This window comes from Electrophorus electricus, chromosome 17 (genome assembly GCF_041902795.1).
Source record: "Electrophorus electricus isolate QZ-2024a chromosome 17, ASM4190279v1, whole genome shotgun sequence".
Taxonomy (NCBI): Eukaryota; Metazoa; Chordata; class Actinopteri; order Gymnotiformes; family Gymnotidae; genus Electrophorus; species Electrophorus electricus.
Window position 1 is genome coordinate 16,088,021 of NC_137513.1, and position 24,485 is coordinate 16,112,505.

General features: G+C 36.4%; 2 protein-coding genes and 1 pseudogene across 2 annotated transcripts; 1 reads left to right on the forward strand and 2 right to left on the reverse strand.

Annotated features, from left to right (window-relative positions):
* Nucleotides 1-174: 174 nt before the first annotated feature.
* hfm1 (helicase for meiosis 1) lies at nt 175-13,368 on the forward strand. Its single transcript, XM_035534359.2, has 38 exons — nt 175-1,243; nt 1,417-1,529; nt 1,758-2,013; nt 2,248-2,495; nt 2,725-2,766; nt 2,865-2,935; nt 3,032-3,164; nt 3,313-3,464; nt 3,574-3,651; nt 3,779-3,934; nt 4,053-4,253; nt 4,333-4,421; nt 4,504-4,547; nt 4,702-4,803; nt 4,961-5,106; nt 5,703-5,797; nt 5,958-6,091; nt 6,176-6,223; nt 6,320-6,400; nt 6,596-6,687; nt 6,841-6,947; nt 7,029-7,076; nt 7,216-7,313; nt 7,522-7,656; nt 7,918-8,003; nt 8,143-8,226; nt 8,410-8,567; nt 8,682-8,785; nt 9,105-9,314; nt 10,598-10,675; nt 10,794-10,915; nt 11,021-11,103; nt 11,386-11,462; nt 12,054-12,296; nt 12,388-12,445; nt 12,533-12,563; nt 12,930-13,072; nt 13,144-13,368. Exons 1-38 carry the CDS (start codon nt 1,173-1,175, stop codon nt 13,205-13,207), a joined length of 4,281 nt encoding a protein of 1,426 aa, XP_035390252.1. The 5' UTR covers nt 175-1,172; the 3' UTR covers nt 13,208-13,368.
* A 510-nt stretch (nt 13,369-13,878) lies between these two features.
* cldn18 (claudin 18) lies at nt 13,879-15,907 on the reverse strand. The gene is made up of 5 exons (XM_027026948.3): nt 15,658-15,907; nt 14,765-14,929; nt 14,477-14,606; nt 14,210-14,320; nt 13,879-14,059 (listed from the first exon to the last, which is right to left on the reverse strand). The coding sequence occupies exons 1-5, from the start codon at nt 15,875-15,877 to the stop codon at nt 13,969-13,971; spliced, it is 717 nt and encodes a 238-aa protein (XP_026882749.2). The 5' UTR covers nt 15,878-15,907; the 3' UTR covers nt 13,879-13,968.
* Nucleotides 15,908-17,430: 1,523 nt separating this feature from the next.
* Nucleotides 17,431-18,135, reverse strand: LOC145651875 (transcription factor SOX-14-like; annotated as a pseudogene).
* Between the last annotated feature and the right edge of the window lie 6,350 nt (nt 18,136-24,485).

Below are 24,485 nucleotides of genomic sequence, written 5' to 3' on the forward strand. Positions count from 1 at the left end.
ATTAGTCGCCATACCTACCCCCCCCCCTCACCACCAAAACCACCACCACCTTGGTGGCAAGAGTCCCCATCAAACCGATTAAAGTTTTTCAGCCAGCTAGTTATATTACCTACTACAACCACTACATTGAAACAGGACACAAATTCCGCTTTGGTGGACAGATTGCTTGATGTATTTTAACAGATGGCAACGTGAGTTAGGCGTAACATTATAACCCATGCAAATATCAAGATAAGCAGCCAGGGTAGTTATCGCCTGCTGGGTACCTAATAACACCTATAGGTGGCTGATTAGCCGCGTTATCTGTCTTCGAGGTACCGCTTTGCACGAGATCGTGACGCGAGACAAAACTAATAGCTAGTTAGCAAACTAGCTAAAATAGTTAGGTATCTGAATGTCCTGCAAAGTATTAGCTAACAGCTAGCTACCTAGCTAACGATCTTAACGACACCATACTCCCTGACGTAATATTAGCAACATTTCTGTTTCATAAACAATTTATTTTTTCCTCCTTGAGAGGGTGCCTGTAGCTAAATTGTTGCTATTGTTTCAAGCTAATTCTTGAAACCACTATTCCCCACGGCATTGGTTGGAAAGTTAGACTAGCTAGGTTAGCTTGATAGCTATCAGTGTTTTAGTGCAAAACGAAATTACAATAGCCAGCTAAGATAAGATAGTTAAATAGCTAGATTTTGATATATGGTTATTTGAGGGTCATTCATTAAAAACTAATACTAGCTAACTAAATAGTTGCGTAACTTAGTTTCTCGAGAACCTTTGTTAAAAACAAGTTTCCAAAGTCTTCACTGTGGTGAGTTAGTTTACGCTAGCTAACTTAGCTTGTAGATAAAGTATTTTAAGTAAACTATATTAAGTAATTGAAAGTGCCATTCATTGTGGTAACTGTTATGGGGAAATGATTTGAGTTATACATTATTGTGACTTTTAGAAGATATGTTCGTGCAGTTGGGTAACTTTAGCATAATTGTGTGCTGTTGTGAATCGACGGCATGCCTAAATAAGCATCAGAGGGCAAGGAATATGTTCAGGCTGATTTGTGGTAGGCCAGCTAGCTACTTAGCCTAAATGCAGCTATACTCTTAACCTTTCTTCTACCTCATTCTGCCTTACCTTATTGATTACATTACCAGGTTGTGTTTAAATGGACCCAGATGTCAGAGTCTGAAGAATTCATTTTACCCCTTGATAACCTGTTTTTTGACAGACCAGTGGTTCATAAAGTGTGAGTAGATTAGGTTTAATAGGTTAGATTAAGAATAAGATTCACAATTTAAACAGGACAGCTCATGTCTTTAAATTATTATTTTCCTTTTAGAATTAGATGTTGAGTGCAAGTAAGTATCATTTTTGAAGAAGGAAATTAATGTAGTCTTACTTCTGATCCTGAGCATATAGGAAACCATTATGCCAGGATCAAAATGTCTGGCAGCCGGATGCTGCTTCTGTAATTTCAGAAATATCAGTAGCTCAAGACATCCAGAAAGAGGCCAAATACCTCTTTTCAACTGGTGAGTCATACACAAGTACTGGGTATTGTTTTCAATTATTTTCATGGGAGAATACCTGTTGACATCCTGTTTGAAAATGTGTCATGTATGATAAGGCTGTAATATGAGTATTGCTTTACAAGTGAGTGTATGAACTAGCTAGTGCCTGCCCATGTTACAATCAGTTCAAATGATTAAGAAAATGTCTTTATTAAAGTGTCAGAAAACCACCTCATCCTGTTCACAAAGGTTTCTCTCAGAAGGCAAGGACATTTTTGCCGCCTTTCCGCCAACCCAATGTCTGTTCAGGAAAATGTATCCGAAATCTGGCAGATAAAGAAGGAGGCCAGAAGGCATTTGGCGCATGGGCTCCTGACTCATCTTCAGACAGGTTCCACACTGCTGACAGTAATAATCAAGTCTACCCCAGCACACTGGAAAATTTAGATCATCTTGTGGAAACCAGATCTTTTCATTCCCGTTCCAGCCCTCGCTTCCAGACTCGGTACACCTAGTATATTATTGAATTTGTCTATTAATAACTAATGGACCTTATAATATATTGTTTATATTATGTGTATTCCAATGTATTCTATTGTCTTTTGGAATATACAGCAGTGCAAAGTGTTTCATTTTCTTTGGTTGTTCAAAATCAGACTTGATGGAACAATAAATCATGGATCTAACTACTACTGGGACTTTTCTTTGGATTAAATTTTTTAAAATATTCACCCTGTAGGTTGTTCAAAGCTCCCTTGACGAGCTCAGTGAGCAACTGTGTCTCGGTTCCAACAAAACCCAACCACAGCCTCAGTCATGTTGCCATAGCAACTGAGCATCCACCTACAATGCTTGCTGTTGCTACCTGTGGACCCTTTAAGGAACTAGGCCAGATCAAGAAATGTAGCCCGTCACAACAAAAGTGTGACTCCGGTCTGGAAAAAACTCAACTTCTCCCCATCACTCCCAAACCTGTTCAGATTCAAGGTAATATAAATTTCACTACATATTGCTACATTAGCTCACTGGCTAGTGAGTATACTATGTGCTATATATTTTGGTATTTCCATTTAGTCATAATGGCTTAAGAAAGACTACTGTACTTACCTACTATGCACCAAGATTTGTACACATATTGGAAATGAATGTGATACTGTAGCTGAAACTAGCAAGAATAAACAAATAAGTGGTGATTTTTTTTCTCCTTTCATTTCAGGGTTATCATGCCCAGGGATTCTTCGTTCTGTCTCTGAAATTCGTATCCTCAAAAAATTAATGAAAGACCCAGTTCCCCCAGATACAGATATGTTAATTTTTCCCTAGTTTGAAATGATTGCCTTAATGATAATTGCATAGCTGCTAAATTTAGAAGTGTCTTCAGAGACTTCCCCTACTTCAACTATGTGCAGTCCAAAGCACTGGATGATGTAAGTGTCAATCATTCAAATAAATTCCATTGAATTAATGGTTTATTACAATGTACTTCATATTTTTATGAACACTTTATTATCACTATGTTTGAGGTTCTGTACACCAGCAAGAACTTTGTTGCCTGTGCACCCACTGGCTCAGGAAAAACTGTGCTCTTTGAGTTGGCTATTATTCGACTTCTTATGGAGACCACAGAGCCTTGGCACAATGTCAGAGCCGTCTACAGTAGGTTATAGCTTCCCCTTGTCTTATTTAAATTTTCTCTCTTCTATATTTTAACTTTATATTGAATTTGTGAGTGAGTACATTTTGCCTACATGACCACATAGATGTTGCCCCAGTCATGTTCTTGCTGTTTTTATTCTGTTTTCAGTGGCACCAATTAAAGCCCTTTGCAATCAGCAATATGAAAACTGGAAGCAGAAATTTGGGCCACTAGGACTGAACTGCAAAGAACTGACAGGTGACACTGAGATAGATGATTTTTTTGAAATCCAGGATGCTCATCTTATTATGACAACACCTGTAAGTTATACCAAGTTTTGATTTATGCACCAATACATTCTGAATTAAACAGAGCTAGAAACTGAAACACTGAATCATGTTTTACTAATGTTACATCCCCCATTTAAAGGAAAAGTGGGACAGCATGACGCGAAAGTGGAGGGATAACTGTTTATTGCATTCAGTCCGACTCTTCCTCATTGATGAGGTCTTTATTATTTTTACTGATATCTATATTTGTATTACAGCAGCAGTGAGTCAGTGTCATTTCTGTGTTTTGTTGCTTTTTAAAAAATTTTTTTATAGAGCTCTCTTAATCTGGCACTGCACTGTAGGTACACGTGGTGAAAGACTTAACCCGTGGAGCTACTCTGGAGGTTGTGGTCAGCAGAATGAAAGCCATACACTCTTACCGTATGGCTGAAAATCCAGACTCTAAGACCAACACCAGATTTATAGCAGTCTCTGCCACCATTCCTAACTTTTGTGATGTGAGCAAATCCAAGAACTATAAAAATTAATTTACTGGAATTATTTACTGGGGTCTGGGTAGTAACTGTTCCTATGTTTGTTTGTTTTGTTTTTTTTTGGTTTTTTTTAATTCTAAAGATAGCTGATTGGCTGTCAGATGATCTGGGACTAGCCACTTGTCTGGAGATGGATGAGAGTCATAGACCGGTGAAACTGAGGAAGGTGGTGCTGGGATTCCCCAGTATAAACAATCAGAATGAATTCAAGTTTGATCTCTCTCTCAATTACAAAATGGCCAGTATCATTCAGACCTATTCTGATCAGAAACCAACATTGGTGGTAAGTGGGATTTACTGCGTTCTTTGCAGTTTTAATTGACTTTTTCTTGCCTTTTTACTGTTTTTTATGTTTTTCAAAGTTTTGCTCCACTCGGAAAGGAGTTCAGCAGTCTGCTGCAGTGCTAGCCAAAGATGCCAGATTCATTATGAGTAGTGATCACAAACAGCGGTGTGTTTTCTTTCTACTGTTGTCTTTTTAACATAGATAAATTTATGTTGTGGTGACTATAACTCATTGTATTGATTCACAGGTTAAAGAAATATGCCAACTCTCTTTTTGATTCAAAACTCAGAGGTTGGTACATCTTTTTTACATACTTAGTAAGTAAGAAGGGATCAAATCCGTACTTAGTTAAAAACTATGAATTGTATTATGGAAACCTCTTGAAAGAGAGATGTGTGAGGTCTGTGAACTGATATAGTGTTTTCTCTAATATGTGTCTATTAAGATCTAATTATCTGTGGTGTGGGATATCATCATGCTGGTGTTAGTGCGTCAGACAGAAAAGTGGTTGAAGACGCATTCACTGTCGGTGACTTGCCTGTCCTCTGTGAGTGCTGTTTTTGCATTAATGCAAAAAAACATCATCTATCATACCAACAATAATCTGTAATTTATTTTCCATTATTATTCTCTTAATTTTCTCTTTCTTTTCTGTGTTTTTATGTAAAATGTGAAATGGTTTTAAAAATATGTTATTTAACCAGTTACCACCAGCACTTTGGCAATGGGTGTGAACCTTCCGGCTCACCTGGTGGTGATCAAGTCCACAATGCATTATGTTGGCGGGTCATGTGAGGAATATAGTGAGGCTGACTTGTTACAAATGATTGGCCGAGCAGGTAGGCCACAGGTACAGAACTATATTTCAGGACGCATTTCACGTAGTACGGAACTAACCTTAGGACACATTTCACGTAATACTGAACTAAACTAAAGGTTTGCCAGTTCACACCCCCACTGCTGCCAAGTTGCCACTGTTTGGCCCTTGAGCAAGGCTCAAACTGTTATAATTGTATAATTGTTATAAAGGTGTCAGCTAAGTGTCAGCTTTAAACAAAAATTTAAAAAAAGCAAAAAACTGGTGTGGAGTACTAAACTAAACCCCAGGATACAATATTCAGGAAACTAAACTAAATCTCAGGACTTAATCTCAAATCTATAGTATTGAACCAATCCTTAGAACATCTTGTACATGGTCCCACAGGACACAGTGCACATTCTACTGAAACTCAGGGCCATAGTTCCACTAACCTAAGGACTGACCATGCTCTTTTGAACAGAACATCAAGACACAAGTGTACAGACTGCTGTAAAGTGTAATGCTCAAATTTGTCATCAAAGTGTTTCACACTGATGGTATTTGTCAATTATCTGATCTTTTTCATGGACAGAATAGTTGTGACAGACATTTTGAGGGTGAGATAAACTCATTAATCTATCTTTTAGTTTGATACATCAGCAACTGCTGTGATTATGACACGGTCTCAAACCAAAGACAAGTACATGCAGTTTTTGAATGGTTCTGAGACCATAGAGAGCAGGTATGGTATTAGTAGAGCTGACAAAAAAAGAGTATTATAATAATGGACTTTAAGCAGCTTTAGTCACTTCTTTTAAAACTCAATTTCTAATTTTTTTTATATATATTGTGATTGTACTTGTGATTTATAAATTATTGACAAGTTAATTTCCTGTTATTAGCTTGCATACAAACTTGGTGGAACACCTGAATGCTGAGATTTGCCTTCACACGATCTCTGATGTAAACATGGCTTTAGATTGGATTCGTTCCACTTTCCTTTATATCAGAGCTTTGAAGAATCCCAAACACTATGGTTAGTATGTCCTCCATACCTCCTGCCAGCAAAGGTAAATTGTGCAAGCTATTCTGCTTTCAAATCAGTTTAAATTTGTTTCAGGTTTTTCCCCTGATCTTGACAAATGTGGGATTGAAACCAAACTGCAAGGTATGCCAAATCCTTAGGTTTGTACAATTTCTGGCTTCAGTGACCAGACTTATTCCTGATTTATTCCGGCTGTCATTTGGCTTTGTCTTATTTCAGAGCTCTGTCTAAAGAACCTAAACTCATTGGCCTCATTTCATTTGATTGCAATGGATGAAGATATAAACATCAAGCCTACAGGTGGTAGATCGTACTCTATTTCATATTTTATAGTATGTGTGAGTAGTTTTCAAGATGTAGCCTAAATATTTTAAATATTACTTACGCCAAACACTGTCCAAAAAGTGTTCTTTAATATGTACATGAGTAAAAGGTGTCTTTACTTTATCTCTTTTTTTTTGCCAATGCCCTACATCCAATGTTGCTCACACACAGAGAGTGGGAAGCTTATGGCCAGGTACTATGTCGCATTTGACACTATGAAACAGTTTAGCAAGGTGACTGGTAGAGAGTCCTTGTCAGAGTTGGTGAGTGTGTACCACAAAACTTGTTTTTCCCAACAAGTTGGGCTGTTTGATAATACATACATTTTTGTTTGCAGCTAATTCTTGTTTACTATTATAAGGTTTTAAAAATTGTTAAAAATACAAAACCTGAACTTTAATATCTGCACATGTTAGATTGAAATGATATCACAGGGGAAGGAGTTTAATGACGTACAACTAAGAGTCAGTGAGAAGAGGACCCTGAACACACTGAACAAGGATAAGAACAGAGTCACTATCAGGTCAGGTAGATTCATTTCCAGACACTCATTAGAACCTAAACATCTTTGACAATAACCAAATGGGGAGCAATTATATTTTAGGTATCCCATGGATGGGAAGATCAAAACTAACAACATGAAAGTAAACTGGTATGTTTCACTCCTAATCAGTGTTTTTGTTTTTGTTTCTTTGTCTTTCACAATCACATCTAGAGTCTTTGTTTGTAGTCCCTGCTGTGTTTGGGGTTGGCATTTGATACTCTACTGTATTATTCCGTTCTCACCACAGTTTGATTCAAGCTCAGTTAGGCTGCATTCCAGTTCAGGAGTTTGGACTGACTCAAGACACTGGGAAAATATTCAGGAATGGAATCCGAGTTAGCAAATGTAAACTGTCTTTTATGAAACTAATATTCTGATGACATTTGTGTAATTATTAAAAAATGTGTTTTGTATCATTGGCTTTCTATTAAATTACATTCTATTAAATTACGTTTCTAATGTCAGTAGTATTACTTTGCATACCTTCATTGTTTACTCTGTGTTTCCACATGAATGCTTGTTTCAGCAGCATGTTTTGATTGGATTTTGTTAGGCCTGGCAGAGTTTCTCAGTCACCACCCCCAAAAGAATTTCTCAGCTCAGCTCAATTCCTTGATTTTGGCCAAGTGTTTCAGAGCTAAGCTGTGGGAAAATTCTCCCTATGTCTCCAAGCAGCTGGATAAGATAGGTAGGTTGATCATCTAAACTGTTTATAGCTCATCTTGTTAAAACATGGTGTTAGTAACATCAACTTCATGGGTTAAATTCCCTGGGAGCACACATACTGTCATACAGATAAATGTATAAGCTGCTCTGGATAAACATGTCTGTCAGATGCTGATATGTAAATTGTTGCTTTGGGTGAAAAAGAGATGTTTTTAATAGCTATTGCAGTGACAATATAGTTCAAAGATTTTTAATTCAGTTAATCAAATACTCATTGTTCCAGGGTTGTCCCTGGCAACCGCCATGGTGAATGCAGGATTGACCTCGTTCAACAAGATTGAAGCAACAAATGCCAGGGAACTGGAGCTTGTATGTACTAAAACGAATATGGTTGTACCCTCTAAAAACATTTCTAATCAAGTGCTTTATTTAGTCCTGAAGCAAGTGTTACTGACTATTGAGTGAGTTGTTGTAACTATGTACTTTCATGATCAGTGTTTGTGTTCAGATTATGAACAGACATCCTCCATTTGGAAATCAGATCAAAGAAGCTGTCAGCAAACTCCCAAAATATGAAGTTAGTATGGAACAGGTGATGGGTGTTCTCTCTTTATTTTAAATAAAGACTCATGTAATATTACAGTTTCAGTGGATTATGTAAAAATGAAAACTGTGTTCTATTGTGTTCTGTGTTCTATGAATGTCTAATGTACTTAATATTTAAGTACTTTCTAATAATGCATAAATGTATAAATATTAAAATTTTATTTTTCAGCTTCCAAGATACAGTGCCTGTACAGCAGAGATTGTTGTCATGGTGAACTTGAAAAATTTTGAGCAGCTCATGACCAAAAGAACTGCCCCAGACCACCATTATGTTACTGTAATAATGGGGGATTGTGACAACAATGTGGTCTTCCTGCAGAAGATCCCGTAAGACCCAGAGTAATTTGGGTCAAATTGCTTAAAATGTTTTGTTTGTTAATTTGTTGGTTTTAAAGATTAGTGATAAATAAAAAGGTTATGACATATTTTTCATGTAATCAGAGATGCTATGCTTTTGAAGTCTGGGAGCTGGTCAAGGAAGACTGAAGTTGCAAGAACACCTAAGGGAGATGAGATCAGCATTCATTTGATAAGTTCTGAATTTGGTATATTAACTTAATTCTCTTTTTTATATATATATATATATATATATATATATATATATATATATATATATATATATATATATATATATATATATATATATAAATTAAAAATTTCTCAAACTGATTTCCTAATGTTAGTACTGTGGCATAAATATTGTGGCTTGGCCTTTCTTGATAAGTAGTTGAAACCATTTTAGACCAGTTTTCTCAAAAGAAACTATATTTCTTTGGTATACTGTTTTATATTATATTTCTTAGTTTCAGATGTCTTTAAATTAGGTGAAATCTAATGCAATGCATATATGTGTGTGTTGTGTAGTGGGACTGGATATCCAGCAGAAATTCAGTGCATTCTACTCAAAAGCAAAGGTTTCATCTGAATCACTTGGTGTGGGGAGCATAGCATATGTGCCTCAGAGTGAACAGGAAACATCACACAGACACACCAGCACAGTGCTCAATTATCACAGGGTCATACCAAGAGCCCAGGTTGCAGCACAGAAAGTTCAGTATTCTCCAGAGGACCAAGGTATTGTAGGCTAAGTATTCCTAGCTCTTAAAACAGTTGAGCCTTCTTCTTTACCCTTTAAATTGGTACCACTAATAGTAAATGTACAATAAGATTACATTTATAAAAGGGTTATGGATGGTTATTAATTGCCCACATTAAGCCCACATTCATCTATACTCTTAAATCTCAGACCCCATTTACACCAGTGTCATGAGTGATCAGATTGTGAGTGGTCAGCTGAGAGGCATACTTGTTACACCAGGCCTTTTCATGTGACTCTAATTTCAAAACTGATCACTTTGTTTTTTTATGTTACTTACAACAATTACACTGGTGGGAATGCTGTTCTTATCCTTTCTGGTTTGCAAGCAAGCCATTTAGCAAGTTTATTAAATATATGAATTGGGGCATAAACATATCCCAGCATAATAATGTGTTTCTGATAAGGACATCTTTTGATGTTCTCTTTAAAGCACTGAGATGGTTTATCATTACATTACAATTACAGTATGGCCATTTGCAACCTTGAACATCTCCAAATGTGATTTGGCTGATTGGATCACACTGTCTCTCTTAGGTGTATATGACCCTGTTTACACTTAACACAGACCAATTGTGATCACTTGTGACACTTGAAAATACCAAGTGTAAATATAGCCTCAGATTTTATTGGTTGCTTAGCTAACTTTGTGTTCTCCATCAGTCAGCATTACACTTGTCATCTTCATCAGAAAAGTCACTACCACGTAACCACCAACAGGATGTTGTACATTAACATATGAAATGATTAAGTTCACATTCTTCAGGTCAACATATTACTGTAGCTCATTTTATTTATTTAACAACTGCTCATTTATTATTTTTAAGGTGTTTATGACCCAATTAATAACAATGAACAGAACTGTATAACTAAGCTATTAAATCTTTTTAAAGGGCAGCCTCATTGTAAAATGGTACACAGAAATATATTGAAAATATACACTCATTATTTTATTTTTTTAGCAACATCATGGTTTTAGAAAAACCTTGTTATTGTAGAGTGGGAAGTGATAGCTCATGTGTTGTCAATCACAAATGTTCTTGGTCACCTTCAATATTCCCATCAATGCTGCTTTGCATGATTAACTTGTACTAGCTCAACATTCATGCCCTACCGTGTCAGTGTTAATTCCGTGTTGAGAGTTGTCTGCCACCCATATAATATCTGGGCAGCAGCGGTCTTGAGGTTCTAACCTGACCAGTGATGTATATTGTTGTGGATATTTTAACTGCGTCAGTACTTCCACCTGTTCATGCTGCAGATCACACTCAGACAGAAATTGGCAAAAGGCAGTGTAACCATTTCTGTAAAAACAAAGAGCTTTGTGGCCATGACTGCTGTGAGTACCAGAGTAACAAGAATACTTATTTATTAGAATGCTAACTTATTTATTAGAATGTGAAACTTGATTATCAAATGAAGAATGTTTTGTTTTTGACTAATCTCCCATCCTTTAGGCAAAGTTGGAGTACAGGTGGGGATAAAAAGACCAAATCAAGAGTCCATTTTCTCATCATATCTCAAAGATCTAAAGATAAGGAATGAGAAGCTCATAGATACCCCAGTCAAACGTTTAAAGGTCAATTAGTGCTTCTTGTTTTCACATCACATGTTTCCCATCATATGCAGTTTTACATCTGTAAAATTACGATATTGAAGCTATACTTTTATCATGTTTTCTTAGATGAGAATGAATAATAAAGCAGACAGTATCAGTATGAAGCAGTTCTCATACAAACCCAAAGACACAATTCCAGCTCATACCAGGTACTGTAGTGTTTTAGACTAGCTAACAAGTGCTGGAGTAGTTTTAGAGAAAAATGACAAAGGCCTACATAGTTTATGAGAATAAAATGGGTCTACCACTGTGAAGAAATCAACTATCTGATGAATAATGTCCAAAATGTATTCTGATATCTGGAAACCTGAATAGCCTCACTAAGATAATGTGCACCCACCTTAAAATTTATGTAGTATTCTTACTACAGTGATATGGTCTGTGCTGCTATTTTTCTAAAGATTTGAGAAATGTCATTATTATCTTAAAAGTGTGAACCACAAAATGGAAGTGGGCCAGGGCTTTGCCACACCTCAAGATCTGGCATATTTTGAGTCAGACCATGATGGTAAGCATATATTATCAAAATCCTCACACATTTATAACAACATGAATTGATTTGAGCGTAAATGGTGCCCTGTTTACCAAGACTAATTGAAGAGTGACAAAGCAGTGCATTTCTTTCCAGCAGATGGCATCATAGCTCTGAGCCATTGATTTTTTTCAAACACACCACATAGGTGGACCAAAGTGTTGTTTCCTGTACACGTTATATGGTGATACGGAACTAATCGTAATCCATCGGCGTATACTGTTTAACACAACTGCGAATAATTGATTGTGTTTATATTACTTTAACTTGATATTGATTTTATAGATTTTTTTGTAGTTTTAGAACACAGTGGAGAAACAAGTGTTCCATGCTAAAACGACACTTCAAAGTAAAATATTTTTGTTGCTGTTTTGTTTTTATTTTATGTATTTTCTGTGAAGATATGCAGTAACTGCTGAATAATGCACAAAATACAATTAAAAAATAATAATTCACTGGGTAGGACTAAATAACAAAGTAAAATGCATGGATTACACTGAACATGGTGAATAAAAACAAACAAAACTCTTAAAATAGTTTGTGTTCTTACCAATGCAACTGTTGCAGATGTTTTTATAAGGAGAGAAACTACAGAGAGACCGATGAGCAGAATTCCTGCCAGTCACAAGAGAACTCATGCCATCATATCACAACCAAACCTCAGCACTGACAGTGACTCTGTGCCTGATGCTCTCAATGTGACATTTGACCTAGCAGGGGATGACTGGGATGATTTTGATGATGATAATTTGGTTCTTGCTTGTGAGGTTTCATGCAAGGAGGATTGGAATGACTGTTCTAAATCAACAGGTGCTTTAGGCTTTTCGTAATTGTGACTATATTTACTTTAGAAAAAAAACAAATTTTCATTTGCATGTTAAAAAGTTTGTTAATTTTTCAGATTGTCAGAGTTCGGTTCTTTCTACCGAAACAGAGCCTAAATCTGGATTATCAGCAGGGTCAGGCATTGAATCTTATGAAAATATGTATTTCCAAGATTATTATTTTAGCAAATAAATTAACATACTTTTGACATCTACCTGCAGGATTGTACCTGCTGCTACAGCATCACAAAGAGTGAGTTTGACTAATCCATATTCTTAGCTGGCCAGAGAACTTCAGAGGTTGATGTTTTACCTGATTTAACTCATTTACATTATTATTTAACATAAAAGAAAATTATTTAACTCATCAGGAGATTTACAAGCTCTGTGTCATAATAAATCAAAGTAGGATAGGTCAAGAAGAATACTGAACTCTATCACTACGCTGTCCTTCCAGAACTTTGATTGATACCCCTTCCCAAGCATCTAGAATCCCAAGCATCTTTTAACACATGTATTAAAAATGTTCCCCAAGGAAAAGATTCCACAAAAAATTATTTTGATGCCTCTCAAGTCATTGTCATATATTCATTTTATTTTTTTCCCCTTTTTTTGACAGTGCACATGTCCAGAAATATCTGCAGCATCTGTGAAACATCCACTCCAAAAACAGCATGAGGCAAAAAATGTGTCGTTACAAAGGCGATTTAATTTTTTCTTAAAGGAAGATTCAGCAAAAGAAGAACACAAAGGCTTAGCCAGGTACTCACAGAAAAAGGTGTTAATTATTGTGTGTGAAATATATATATATAAAATAGTTGTTTTTTTTTCAGGGATCAAATGGAAGAGAAAAGTGAGGTTGATGTGTTCCTGGGTATATTTGAAGGGATTTTCTAGAGTGTCTTGGGGCTGTTCTTAATCAGTATTTATTTATTAGTTGATGTTTTATATTGAATACATTATATCTGTTACATTCTATGTTTAGACATATGTTTGTCATTTAAGCACATTTTAAGAAGTATTATTCAAACACAAGTTGAAACTATATTCTTTTAACATTAATAAAATATATTTATCAAAATTCATGTGGTAACGTTGTCATTGTTCCCACTGAAATCTTGAATAAGTCAAAACAACACCAGCACTGACAAAATAAAAACTGATAGAAAAACAAAGCAAAAAAACAAGGACACAGTGTCATTGGTGTGAAGCACCACTGGGACATAGTACCTCTGTTGTATTGGAGAATTTACTGCTTGCTAACTGAGTGAGTTACAGTACAGTTCCTTGAGGTGCTTTGCATAAAAAATGCTAGTCTCACCATACATTAACTTATAGTCCTTTAATAGTGCTAGTTCTATTATACTGGCCTACTGGCTGTTATCTCTTTGTGCTGAAACAAAAGCAATATGATGACACTAAAAGAATGACAAAGCTTCGGTTCCTTTTATTAATATAAAGAAGCAAATGAAATTGATTTTTAAATATAACTTTTAAGGAGGTGTCTGTATTATCCATGTTCAGACATGTAAAGTTATAAAGCGAAACCCCATTAGAAACAATATTTAATTAAGGATATCTCCAAACCCCCCACCCTGTAAATTCAGCATATAATTATAAAGCAAAAACTTCAAAAGTAGAAAGAGCACACCAGTCTTTTAGACATATTTTGGATCTCTCAGTCCTCTTTCACTGCCCTCCTCAGCTACTTTGGGCTGCCCTGTAGCTCTGTAGGCAACTGCCTTATACCTGACAGAGAAAAGAAAAGGAAAAAATGACGAATGCTATTAGGTGTAAATTTTATACATCTCATACATCTATTCATTTTATATATATGCTAAATTACTTATATTCTTCACTTGCAAGCATTTATTTATTGATCATCTATCAAATACTTACGGTGTAGTCTCGTTATGCATCCCTTTAAAGGCCATACACTTTAAAACTCCTCCTATTTGCAACAAGCCTCCTCCTATCCAGGCCACAAAGAGGGCTGGTCCAAATGTGTACCTGGCCGTTAGATAGCAAACAACATACACACCTGAAAAAGTGACTCACCATCTTACCTCCACCCTAGTATGCAAGATAAAGACATTTTGAGGTTATAGTAGCAGATTAGTATGTTTTTATGTAATATTGGTTTCCAGTTCTGAATGATTATCTCACGTCGTAGCCATTTGCATCCCCATTCCTTCCATCTGGGACATTCCGCCATAATTAGGATTATAAACGGTCCTCCTGAAACTGGCCACTATTTGGTAAGCATACACGGATGCTCCAGCAATGGCACAGAAGCCTATGAAAAACAAAGAGATCACAGACAGACGACTGAAATATGGTATTCTCTAAAGTCTGTAGTGTTCTCCACATCTGACAAAGGCAGCATGCAGTAATTAAATGCAGTATTGTTTTCTAATTTAATGCTGGAACAATTGCTTTAGATTTTCTTTTTACCTGCAATAATAAACATGATGCCTGCTGTCAGAGTCATTTTGGCCTTTGAGGAATCCTCTGTGTTGCCAATTTTAAAGCATTTCAGAGAGAAGAGGGAGATCCCAGTGGCAAGCACACCCATGACGACAGCAATAATCATCAATGCTCTAACAGCCTGGAACTGACCTGATTTACCAAAAAGTATACAAAAAGGTATTCATTATGAAGCCCTAAAACTCTAAAATTGAAATTATAATTTAAATCAAATGACCACATCTAAGAGGCCATGGATATATAGGAAATACCTACATCATCATATTGTTTGATAAAGTAAAAATAATATATTCATTTATTTTCAGTTCCTTCATTTGATTGTCATTCATTGAATTAAAGCATTTGAGAGGGGAATTTGCTTCGGTGTGTCTTTGTTTGTTTTACTCCTGATAACAGTATGGACACAATGTGCACTAGTAGTTTAGTTCTGCATTCATCTTCGGTTTATATGTCTCCACCAGGAACAATGACATAAGTGTTGATTTGACTTTTGGTCTTTTGATAGTTGATTCACTCCAATACTTTTTACAAGACCCATTTTCAGGTTTTTTAATTAATACATTTAATGGAATTTTTACTGATATTTTTTGTATGTATTCAAGTCACATACAAAGCAAAAGCATTAAATCCAATACCACCGAATCACTGGGATTACACAGCAAAATCAAATACAGTGTTATGTCTGTTGTACAAAATACATTTATACAGTGTCCAGCATACCCTGTAAATGTTAATTTAACATTGTACACATTATGTTTTGCTGTCAATTGTTCATTGTCAAGATATTTTAGTTTCACTGTCTTATCTCTGCGCCATTTTATATGAATCCATGCCATTGTATGTGAGTCAATGGAACTCACCTGTGTAACCCAGAAGGCCGTAGAGTGGCCGGCATTCTGTGAATCCAGAGGTGGACACCTCGCAGTCCTGCCACAGTCCTTTATAGGTGTACACTGAGGTCACAACATCTCCCTGACGATCCTTGGTGCTCCAATTATTCATAACTGTGGCAGCAATGACTGCAGCCAGACCATTGAGCCCTAAAACAAAGCCCCCATTTTGAAGCATGCTGATGGCCATTTCTCCTCTCTGGGTCCTGCTCCCACTTCAGATGAAGGGCCAGTGAAGTGGGCAGTGGTGGCTGCTGAGTGAACTGAGGCTGCACAGGGTGGACCTGCAGATCTAATCTTGGTCTGAGTGTGCGCATGCACACGTAAGTACATGTGCACGCTTCTGCTCTGACGCTCATGATAGGGCTATTCCAAGTTAACTCAGATTTTTATTACTTCTGATCAGGATTACAGTTTAGATTTTACAAATACACACGTAGCTCCTTGGAGATGTGAAGCAGTGGTATGGGATTGGTCTACTGAATATGCTTTTTAAAAACAGTACTATGGGCTTAGTGTTAAAGAAACAGGCCCTGGTGTTTGGTGGAGCTTGACTCAATGAGTAAACACTTCAGCTGAGACTGAGTCCTGTGACGTCACCTTATCCAGTTTCTGTCAATAATACTTTACCTTAGGAATTGAAAAAAAGGGGGTTGGGTTTTTTAGACTTTCTAGTATCAACTACTTTTTAGTTCAAATTAAAATGCATTTAAAATATTTTAAAAGACTATTTAAAAAAGAATATTCCTTTAAAAAGTATATTGATTAAAAACAGTCCGGAAATAATCACATGGTTGTCCTTATCACAGTATCAACATAGGGTGAAACAGGGACTTAGCCGTTTCTTATCAGTCTTCTTGTGATGAAAGAATACAGCATGCAAAAGCACAAACAGAAAATTCCAGGTATACCTGCATAATCAGGTTTTTTTTTTGCTATTATCAATTGTCATCAGTCAACCCAGGTTTCTGTTTAAGCTGTGTACAACTATGAACAGTTTACATATGTATTTTTATTTAAGCAGATCATTTTGTGAGAGAACCTGGTTCAGAATTGTAATCTTTACATGAAATTAAAATATTGTTTTAAACCCAAGTCAGTTAAAAATGATAGGATGATTTCTGGCTGAAAATTCTTAACCATAGGCATAATGCTCTTACTAATGGATTTTTTTTTAGACTTTGCCTAATGAACTAATTGTGTAATACTCAATTTTACACTTTGTTTTATTTTTCATATTGTAACATTTACAAATAACAGAAACGTTTCGGGTGAAATACAGTAACGTTGTTGTTCTGCAAGGCCCCAGTTTAAACAGTCAGTGTCTATATCCACAGTCTTAAGGTGAAAGAACGTGTCTATGTAGAATTCTACATTGAAATTGGATTATTATAATCAAGCAATTATGAAACTACTATAAAATCGGAATTAAACCATTTTACCTGAGACCTATACTTCATTCAAACATCTTGTTTTCCCCACAGTCACTAGACAGTCTAAATATATTTTATAGTCTACCTAACAAAAACATATGCATTTTTTGGTCAAGATGTCAGTTTGTTTATAATCTGAACACTACTTAAAAGCACATAAATTACTTAATTCATTTTCACAAACCCATAAACATGGGCCACGCTGGTCCTTTTTTTTCAAAACGACAACCCAGTAGTAAATATTTTCATATTCAAAATTAGTACATGAAATGAAATACATGTATATATGACAGTAATTCCACCACCAGGTTTACTTCAGCAGCTGGTGCGTCACAGATTTGGTTGTTGTGATGAATTCGAGATTAGTCTTGACATGCTTAAGCCTGGAAAAAGTATATAAGCAATAGGAGAAAGGTGCCCATAATTGACAGTTACATGACATTGTGTATCCAGGCCTCATTGCAGCCGGTTGTGCAGGACACCCCAAACTACCCAAGAATCCGTTATGATATGCCATTGTGGAGGCGTAGGACAGTGTACCAGGTGTCAATGCATGAGGAATTTCTTTCGCCTTGTGAGTGAGCGTAGCATTGAAATGATTCTTACCAAATAAAGCATATTGCGTGGATGTAGCTGGTAATAAAACATTGATTTGTCTGTACTGAAACAAAACGTATCGGAAGAAATTTCTGTCACTCGAGCCAAGTCTCCCAGGTACGGCGAGTGAAACGCAAAGCGGTCGTTCCTTATCAAACTCTTGGGTTTTCGTCTGGGTCTGTATTTGTAGCCTGGGTGATCCTTCATGTGCTATGCGCACAGTCTCTTGGCCTCGTCAATGTACGGCCTCTTTTCCAGTTCAGGCAGTAGCTTCCACTCCGCCCCGAGCCTCTTGCTGATTTCTGAATTGTGCATTTTAGGGTTTTCTAATGCCATCTGTCTTTTTTGTCCCTATGGTGAGACTACACTGTAAGTACCATACCATAAATGCATTCATGGATCTTTTGATGTGATCCATGACTTTCACCTTGTTACTGAAAACCATTAATGTAGACTGACTTGCGTCACCAGAAATGTTGATGCTCTTCAGTATATTTGATTTTTTTATAGATTAAGAGAATTCCTGCTCAGGAGGTGCGTAAAAATCCAGTACATACTTCTGAAGGTAGCGTAAAGAATATCTTTTCCAAAATATTTGCTTTTATTCTGTACTCTTTTCAGGGTGAAATTTCGAAAAGATGAACGTTAGGTCAGTGTGAGCTCCATTCCATGTGTGGGGAGTTTTAGAGAAAGCTTTGGTCTGAAGAGCACAGTCCTACAAACCCATTAGACCCCCACACATCATGCCTTGCACCCAATCAGCGTGGCTGAACTACATAATACTATTACAACTACACCAGAAAACCAGTAATTTAAGAGAAACCGCGAAGATTGCTTTTCAATTTATCAAGCAGTCCAATAGTTTTATTATCAAAGTTTTGAAGGCGTAAAATATAGCTGGTTGCAGGCTGTTTTATGTCCTTAAACTATTAAACAGCATGTTTGTGATACTATAATACTTTATCTAATTAATAAATAGTCTCAGAACCCAATCTGCTGTCCATGGTCCTGAAGGTTCTATCACTAAAGACAATTTGGGTGATGCAGCCGAACAGTTTATATTGACAGATATCAGAACTTGAGCGCCAATAAAAGTTTATATTCATCTAAATGATATGCCATACCTTACCTTAAGATAACAGTTCAGCATTTTCCAGAATGATAGATTTTGAAATTATGGTACTCTGGGTTTTTCTTCCTTTACATATCCTTCACATACATGTTCCTTAAATATATCGTCAAAGTGCGTGTGTGTTACTTTTATCTGTTACAGGTTATTCGGATATGCACAAAAAAGGAGTTGAAGATGAGAGTACTACAAACTGACAGTCAGAATAGCTCCCTTCTTGTTGCTTAATTGACAGTGAATATGAATATGTAATTATGGACGTATTTTGTTGGATGATATTGTACGTTTGTAATTTTGCATTCGTAATTTCCTTGCAAGTTAGAAATAAGAACTCGTTTTTGTGTAGTTGTGCCCCACCTGGCCTATTTATAAGGTCCTACACGAGACACTTGTTTTTGTGTGCTGATAAGAGCACTCAGCTATTTGCCCTTTTTGGCAGATAACGACAGGGGCAGAACAAAATATCTGTGCTGGATACATGACCTGTCACAACACCCGAAGAAGCACCTGTGTGTTTTACCCGACCACACTTTAAAATAAACTTCATTCTCCAGCTTCGCATTACTATTAAGCATTTTAGTTGTCATGCTTAAGCAAGTGAATAGTAACATTTTCTTGTAACTATTTTACTTGGAAAAGAATAAAAGAAAATGTTCAAGCTCTGGCCCGACTCTTCAAGATAGCCCGACTCTGAGCTCATGATGCATTTTCTCATTTATCTCAGAGATTCAAGTGTTGTTGTGCAAATTTTTCCCAGCTCTCTCTTTCTCAGTCCTCTCACCTAACTAAACCACTCATTTGGTCATTCTACTGGCTACAGTAAAATCAAGAATTGGTTAATTCTTTATGCCATTGTCATCAGAAAACAAATCTTATTGTTGCACTGCTAGATTAAAAACAGCCTCAAGATGCAGGCTCAGGATGCAAAAAAAACCAAAACTTAAACTTCTCTCTTAACAAAAAAACTAGTTAGATGTTGTGATGCTATTAATTTATAAAAAACGTAGACAAATTATATTGTTTTTTTACTGAGGTGTACAATCTGAGTTTTTTGAGTTTACTTTTTATGATAATTCTTCCTTTTGCTGACTCACAGCTGGTGACAAGAAGATCAAAAATAGGAAACAAAACTTTTTGTAAGACTATTGTAAGGGTCGAGGGGGGCCTCGAGTCAGGCACACCACTAATCAGGCTTAACACCCAAAGCTGGACTAGGCCTATATAAACCCAGTGACCAAGTCACTGAGTGTTGGGTTTTTGCAAAAGTTCTGGGCCAAGCGCCTAGCCTGTCACTTTGGGTATTGCGGTCTGTGAGCCCTTGTGCTACATCTCACTTCTGTGCTGCGAGAGTGTCCGTGTTTTTACATGTCCCCTCCCCTCTCCAGTTTTCCCCCTCAAATCTGTCTCTCTTCCAAGGCTCCCCTTAGATCCTCCTTGTTTTCTGGTTTTGTTTGGGAAGTTTTGGTTTGGATTTCCCCAGGACATCGGAGCTGATAGAAACAGATGGAAATCCCTTTCCAACTAAGCAGAGTGCATTCCTCTGTGTTGCATCTTTGCCTGCTGCCTTTGTCCAGTAGCAGGGTTGGAGGAGGACCAACTCGCTGCATCCCAAGATATTCTCTAGTGCAGCAAGAGATTGTGGATTGCAAGGCATGTAATTTTCCATAAATTCACAAAGAATAAAAATCCACATGGGTGATGTGGTTGGATGCTTCTAAATATGAGAGGTCTTTAAAAGTATTTTGTATACAATTTTGTATAACATTTTCCATAAAAAGGGGGATCATCAAAAAAGCTGTCACCTATCCAGAATATACAGCATAACACACTAATCCTTCCAAGCAGAAACAATACTGAACCCCAAGAATCAAATTTCTACTTCTGATGTCAAAGGCATCAATGCCCATTGATGTTTGGAGGGATTACATGAGTCACACGGAAGAAACAAAGATGATGGCAGGTACAAAAATACTGTGACTGTGAAAGAATTGAGAAAAATAAATTTCAACAGACAACAAAAAATAAAGAGAATGCAACCACACTAAATAAATGATCATAGAAAGCAAGGATATCTGTGGAACTGATATGCAAAATTTTAAGATTAATACTGAGATTTTTTGTATACTTAGAGCAAACCAAAGCATTTCAACATAATTAATTAACCAAGGATTAGTTGTCCTAACACACATGCTTATACACAGTCACACACAAATACACACACACACACACACACACACACACACACACACACACACACACACACATACATACATATCCATACACGCACTCACACATTGTTTTCCATCAGACTAGTGCTGAAGTCGAACTTCACATAAAATATGCACTCGTAGCAGTCTTACACATTATCCTACTTGCTGCTAGAGTACTGTACTAAACCAGCACTGTACTCTGAACTGTTCTGACTGCTACCAGTGACTGCTATGTTCAGTATAGCATGTCACTGACTGCTATGCACAACTCACTTTACATATTCCCAGTACTGTGTACTGGACTAAATAATTGCACTGTCTATTCATTTTTGTATTTGTCCTGTCCTGTATTTATTATTGTTTATTTAATGTTTAAACATTTTGCACTATATTGCATTGTTTACACTTGTGTAGCATGTTGTCTGTTGCACTGTTGTTTTGTGTTGCACCATGGTCCTGGAGGAACATTGTCTCGTTTTTGTTGTGTACTTGTATATAGCTGAAATGTCAATAAAGCTTCTTTGAACTTGAACTTTGAACTCATACTGCCCAACTCTCTACCACACTACACTACCCAGCAGCCTGTTCATCACCCAGCTAACAACTCAGCCAATCAGAGACGTTTAATCAGATCGTCATCACAGGAGTATTCAATTCACCTGTGTGTTCAGAGAATTGTTATATATATGACTGTTTCAAGCTCTCATTCATTGCCAAGTATTGCCTCTAGACTTTCTAATCATGCAGAGCATTATTTTTCTTTGACTAACTACTTCCTTTGTACCGTACCCTGACTTTGTTTTTCTCATTGCAGATTTTTCTCCTGACTCCCTTTTGGATTTACTACCTGGTTTTTGTATTGCTCTTCTGGTTTTGGACACGGACTTTGATCTCTCTGATTTGGATCTCCCATTACTTTGTGCTTTTGATTTTGATCTTGAGTTATTCTGCTACCACCAATTGGAACATTAATAAAGTTCTTATTCTATATCCGCAAACATCTGGTTCTGCCTGTCCCGTCACAATTTGATACATTATTTGATGCAATAAAAAATATTACTTGGGCAAATCAAAATAAATTCAGCTAATCTTAAAATGATATGTGTATTGCATTCTAATTGCAGTTTCAGGTCTGTCATATTACTGAAGTGCTAATGTAGATAATAGTTCATCTTCATGGGCTAAAGAGGTATCAAAGGAGAATGCTCGTATAAATGCCAGTGTATGAGTATAAAGTACAGCTGCTGGAACTGCAGAGATTTGCATGAGCTGTAAGAGAAGAAGCTGTAGCATTTGTGTATGCTGTGCATAGCAAAGTGTGCAACATACAGTGTTTTATTTAGAACCTAACTGGGCACATATAAACATCATCGATTCAACAATAAACCTTAATTTAATGTTAATTTTAATCCATCAGTTTTCATTCTTCTATGAACTGGAAGATTTTTGGAGAGCTGGCACTTATTTAATCATATTTAAGAGAAGTCAAGCTTTGCCTAATAGCCTTTCATGAAAATGAAGTGTGTTTGAGCAAGGAAGGAGGCAGTTCCATTTCCGGGCCATGTCATGCCCTACCCCCACCCCATCCTCCTCTCACTGCCTGGTGACATTAATGCTCACATCATTCAGAGATAAAGCCAGCAGCCATCACAGCCAGGCCATCCACAACCCTTGAGTTGCTCAAGTCAGCAGACACTAAGACACATTTGTAATTTCTGAGGCATTCACCAGGCATTTCTGAGCCAAGCGGCAGATGCAGGCCAGAGATTTCAAATGTGCAAGAGCAAATGAGGTGCCATCTTAAAAGTGAAATGTGCCTGGTGAGCAGGCTGATGCTTATACTGTGTGAGAGCAGCTCAGCAGGGATATTATAGTGTGTGTTGGTATTTTCAGAGAGGCAACCTTGTCTGAAATTTCAGACATATTTTAAAGGTATTTTACATCTTAAAGGTATTTTTTGTTTATTTCCCTATTTTCTTCTTTTAGCAGTTTATTTTGTAAGGATTTTTTAAATATTCCACGTTGAAATATATTATTAATTTCAAATGAACAACTAAAGTGATTTGAATCTGTGTTTCTTAATTCCTAACACCAAACAGTACATATTGGGGTATACATATGCAGGCTTTAGTACAATGTAGTCTTATACTGAACAGTTTATTATACATTAATTGTAGAGTACGATATTTTTCATACTGTTCTCAATTATAATTTACCTTTTGAATTGAAAGGTAAACTGTAATTTAAAGTTACTGTATGGTTAAAAAGTATCTTAAAGAATGTTAGTCATGAAATGTTTCAGTACAGCCTACCCACTTGTCTTGGATTATGGAGGCCTACTCTTAATGTCTAAGATTACTTGCAACTCAGTTGGTAGAAGATGTTTTTCTTATATAGCTTTTAAACTCTGGAATAGTGTTCCATAAAATATTAGGACTGCAGGCTCTTTAGATCTATAGATGTTTTTAAAAAAAATTATTTTGTTAAATTTGACCTAAATTTCTTCTTGTTCTTCTTCTTCTTCTTCTTCTTGTTCTTCTTCTTCTTCTTATTATTATTATTAGTAGTAGTAGTAGTAGCAGTAGTAATAGCACCATAATCATCATCATCACAGTAGGAGTATTCAAACATTCACCTCTATCATGAGAGGCAGATTTGGGGGAGTAGCAAAGATGAAGAGAGAAATTGTTAAGGACACAAGGGATTAGACACTGATTACAGTTTATATTGTGTGCAAACAGCAGATTATGCACTTATTTTAGCACTAAAGCCATTTGTGTTCACTTTTTCTTGTCTTATTAAAAATACTTAACATAATTAAGAATTGAAAGAAATAACAAAGAGGCTTTGGCTGAAACACTCTTGGTTGTGTCTGTTTTGATTTTGTTCCACAATATTACCATTTTCCCATTATCTGGTCCTGCTCAAGCACTGTCACAGAATGAGAGTGAAGCTTTTGTATAGTAGAATGAAATCCAATTCACATTATGTCCAGTTTAAAAAGATTTTGAGCTCAAGGCATCTTTGAGACTTTCCTGTCCCTCTTTATCATTCTCTCTCTCTCTCTCTCTCTCTCTCTCTCTCTCTCTCTCTCTCTCTCTCTCTCTCTCTGTATGTGAGCCCAAGTATGACATTGTACTGGGGAATCCAGGACAAATCATTGTAATAAATTGATCATTTCTTGGTTTTACTTCCAAAGTTTTTACATTCTGAGTTGTCTTATAATAGGATAGTCTGAACTGTGTGAAGATTTAATCTGTGGTTTGGCAATGCACATTAGTACACAAACTAAAACTCAAGACAAGTTCTTAGTTATAAAAATGTTTTTACCTTTTCCCTTTTATATCAGGACATGTAAACAATTTTATTTTAAACTTTGGAGTTGTGCCTGTTGTCTAATTTTGCAAAATGGCAAATAATTTTACTGTA

What these genes read in the sequence shown, in the direction of transcription:
- hfm1 (XM_035534359.2), top strand. Translation starts at nt 1,173, where the DNA reads ATGTCAGAGTCTGAAGAATTCATTTTACCCCTTGATAACCTGTTTTTT. An exon ending in CAAGCAGCTGGATAAGATAG is followed by an intron (nt 7,657 to 7,917) that starts GTAGGTTGATCA and finishes TCATTGTTCCAG; the next exon opens with GGTTGTCCCTGGCAACCGCC. An exon ending in ATGAAGTTAGTATGGAACAG is followed by an intron (nt 8,227 to 8,409) that starts GTGATGGGTGTT and finishes TTTATTTTTCAG; the next exon opens with CTTCCAAGATACAGTGCCTG.
- cldn18 (XM_027026948.3), bottom strand. Translation starts at nt 15,877, where the DNA reads ATGGCCATCAGCATGCTTCAAAATGGGGGCTTTGTTTTAGGGCTCAAT. An exon ending in CGGCCTTCTGGGTTACACAG is followed by an intron (nt 14,930 to 15,657) that starts GTGAGTTCCATT and finishes TTGGTAAATCAG; the next exon opens with GTCAGTTCCAGGCTGTTAGA. An exon ending in CATCATGTTTATTATTGCAG is followed by an intron (nt 14,607 to 14,764) that starts GTAAAAAGAAAA and finishes TGTTTTTCATAG; the next exon opens with GCTTCTGTGCCATTGCTGGA.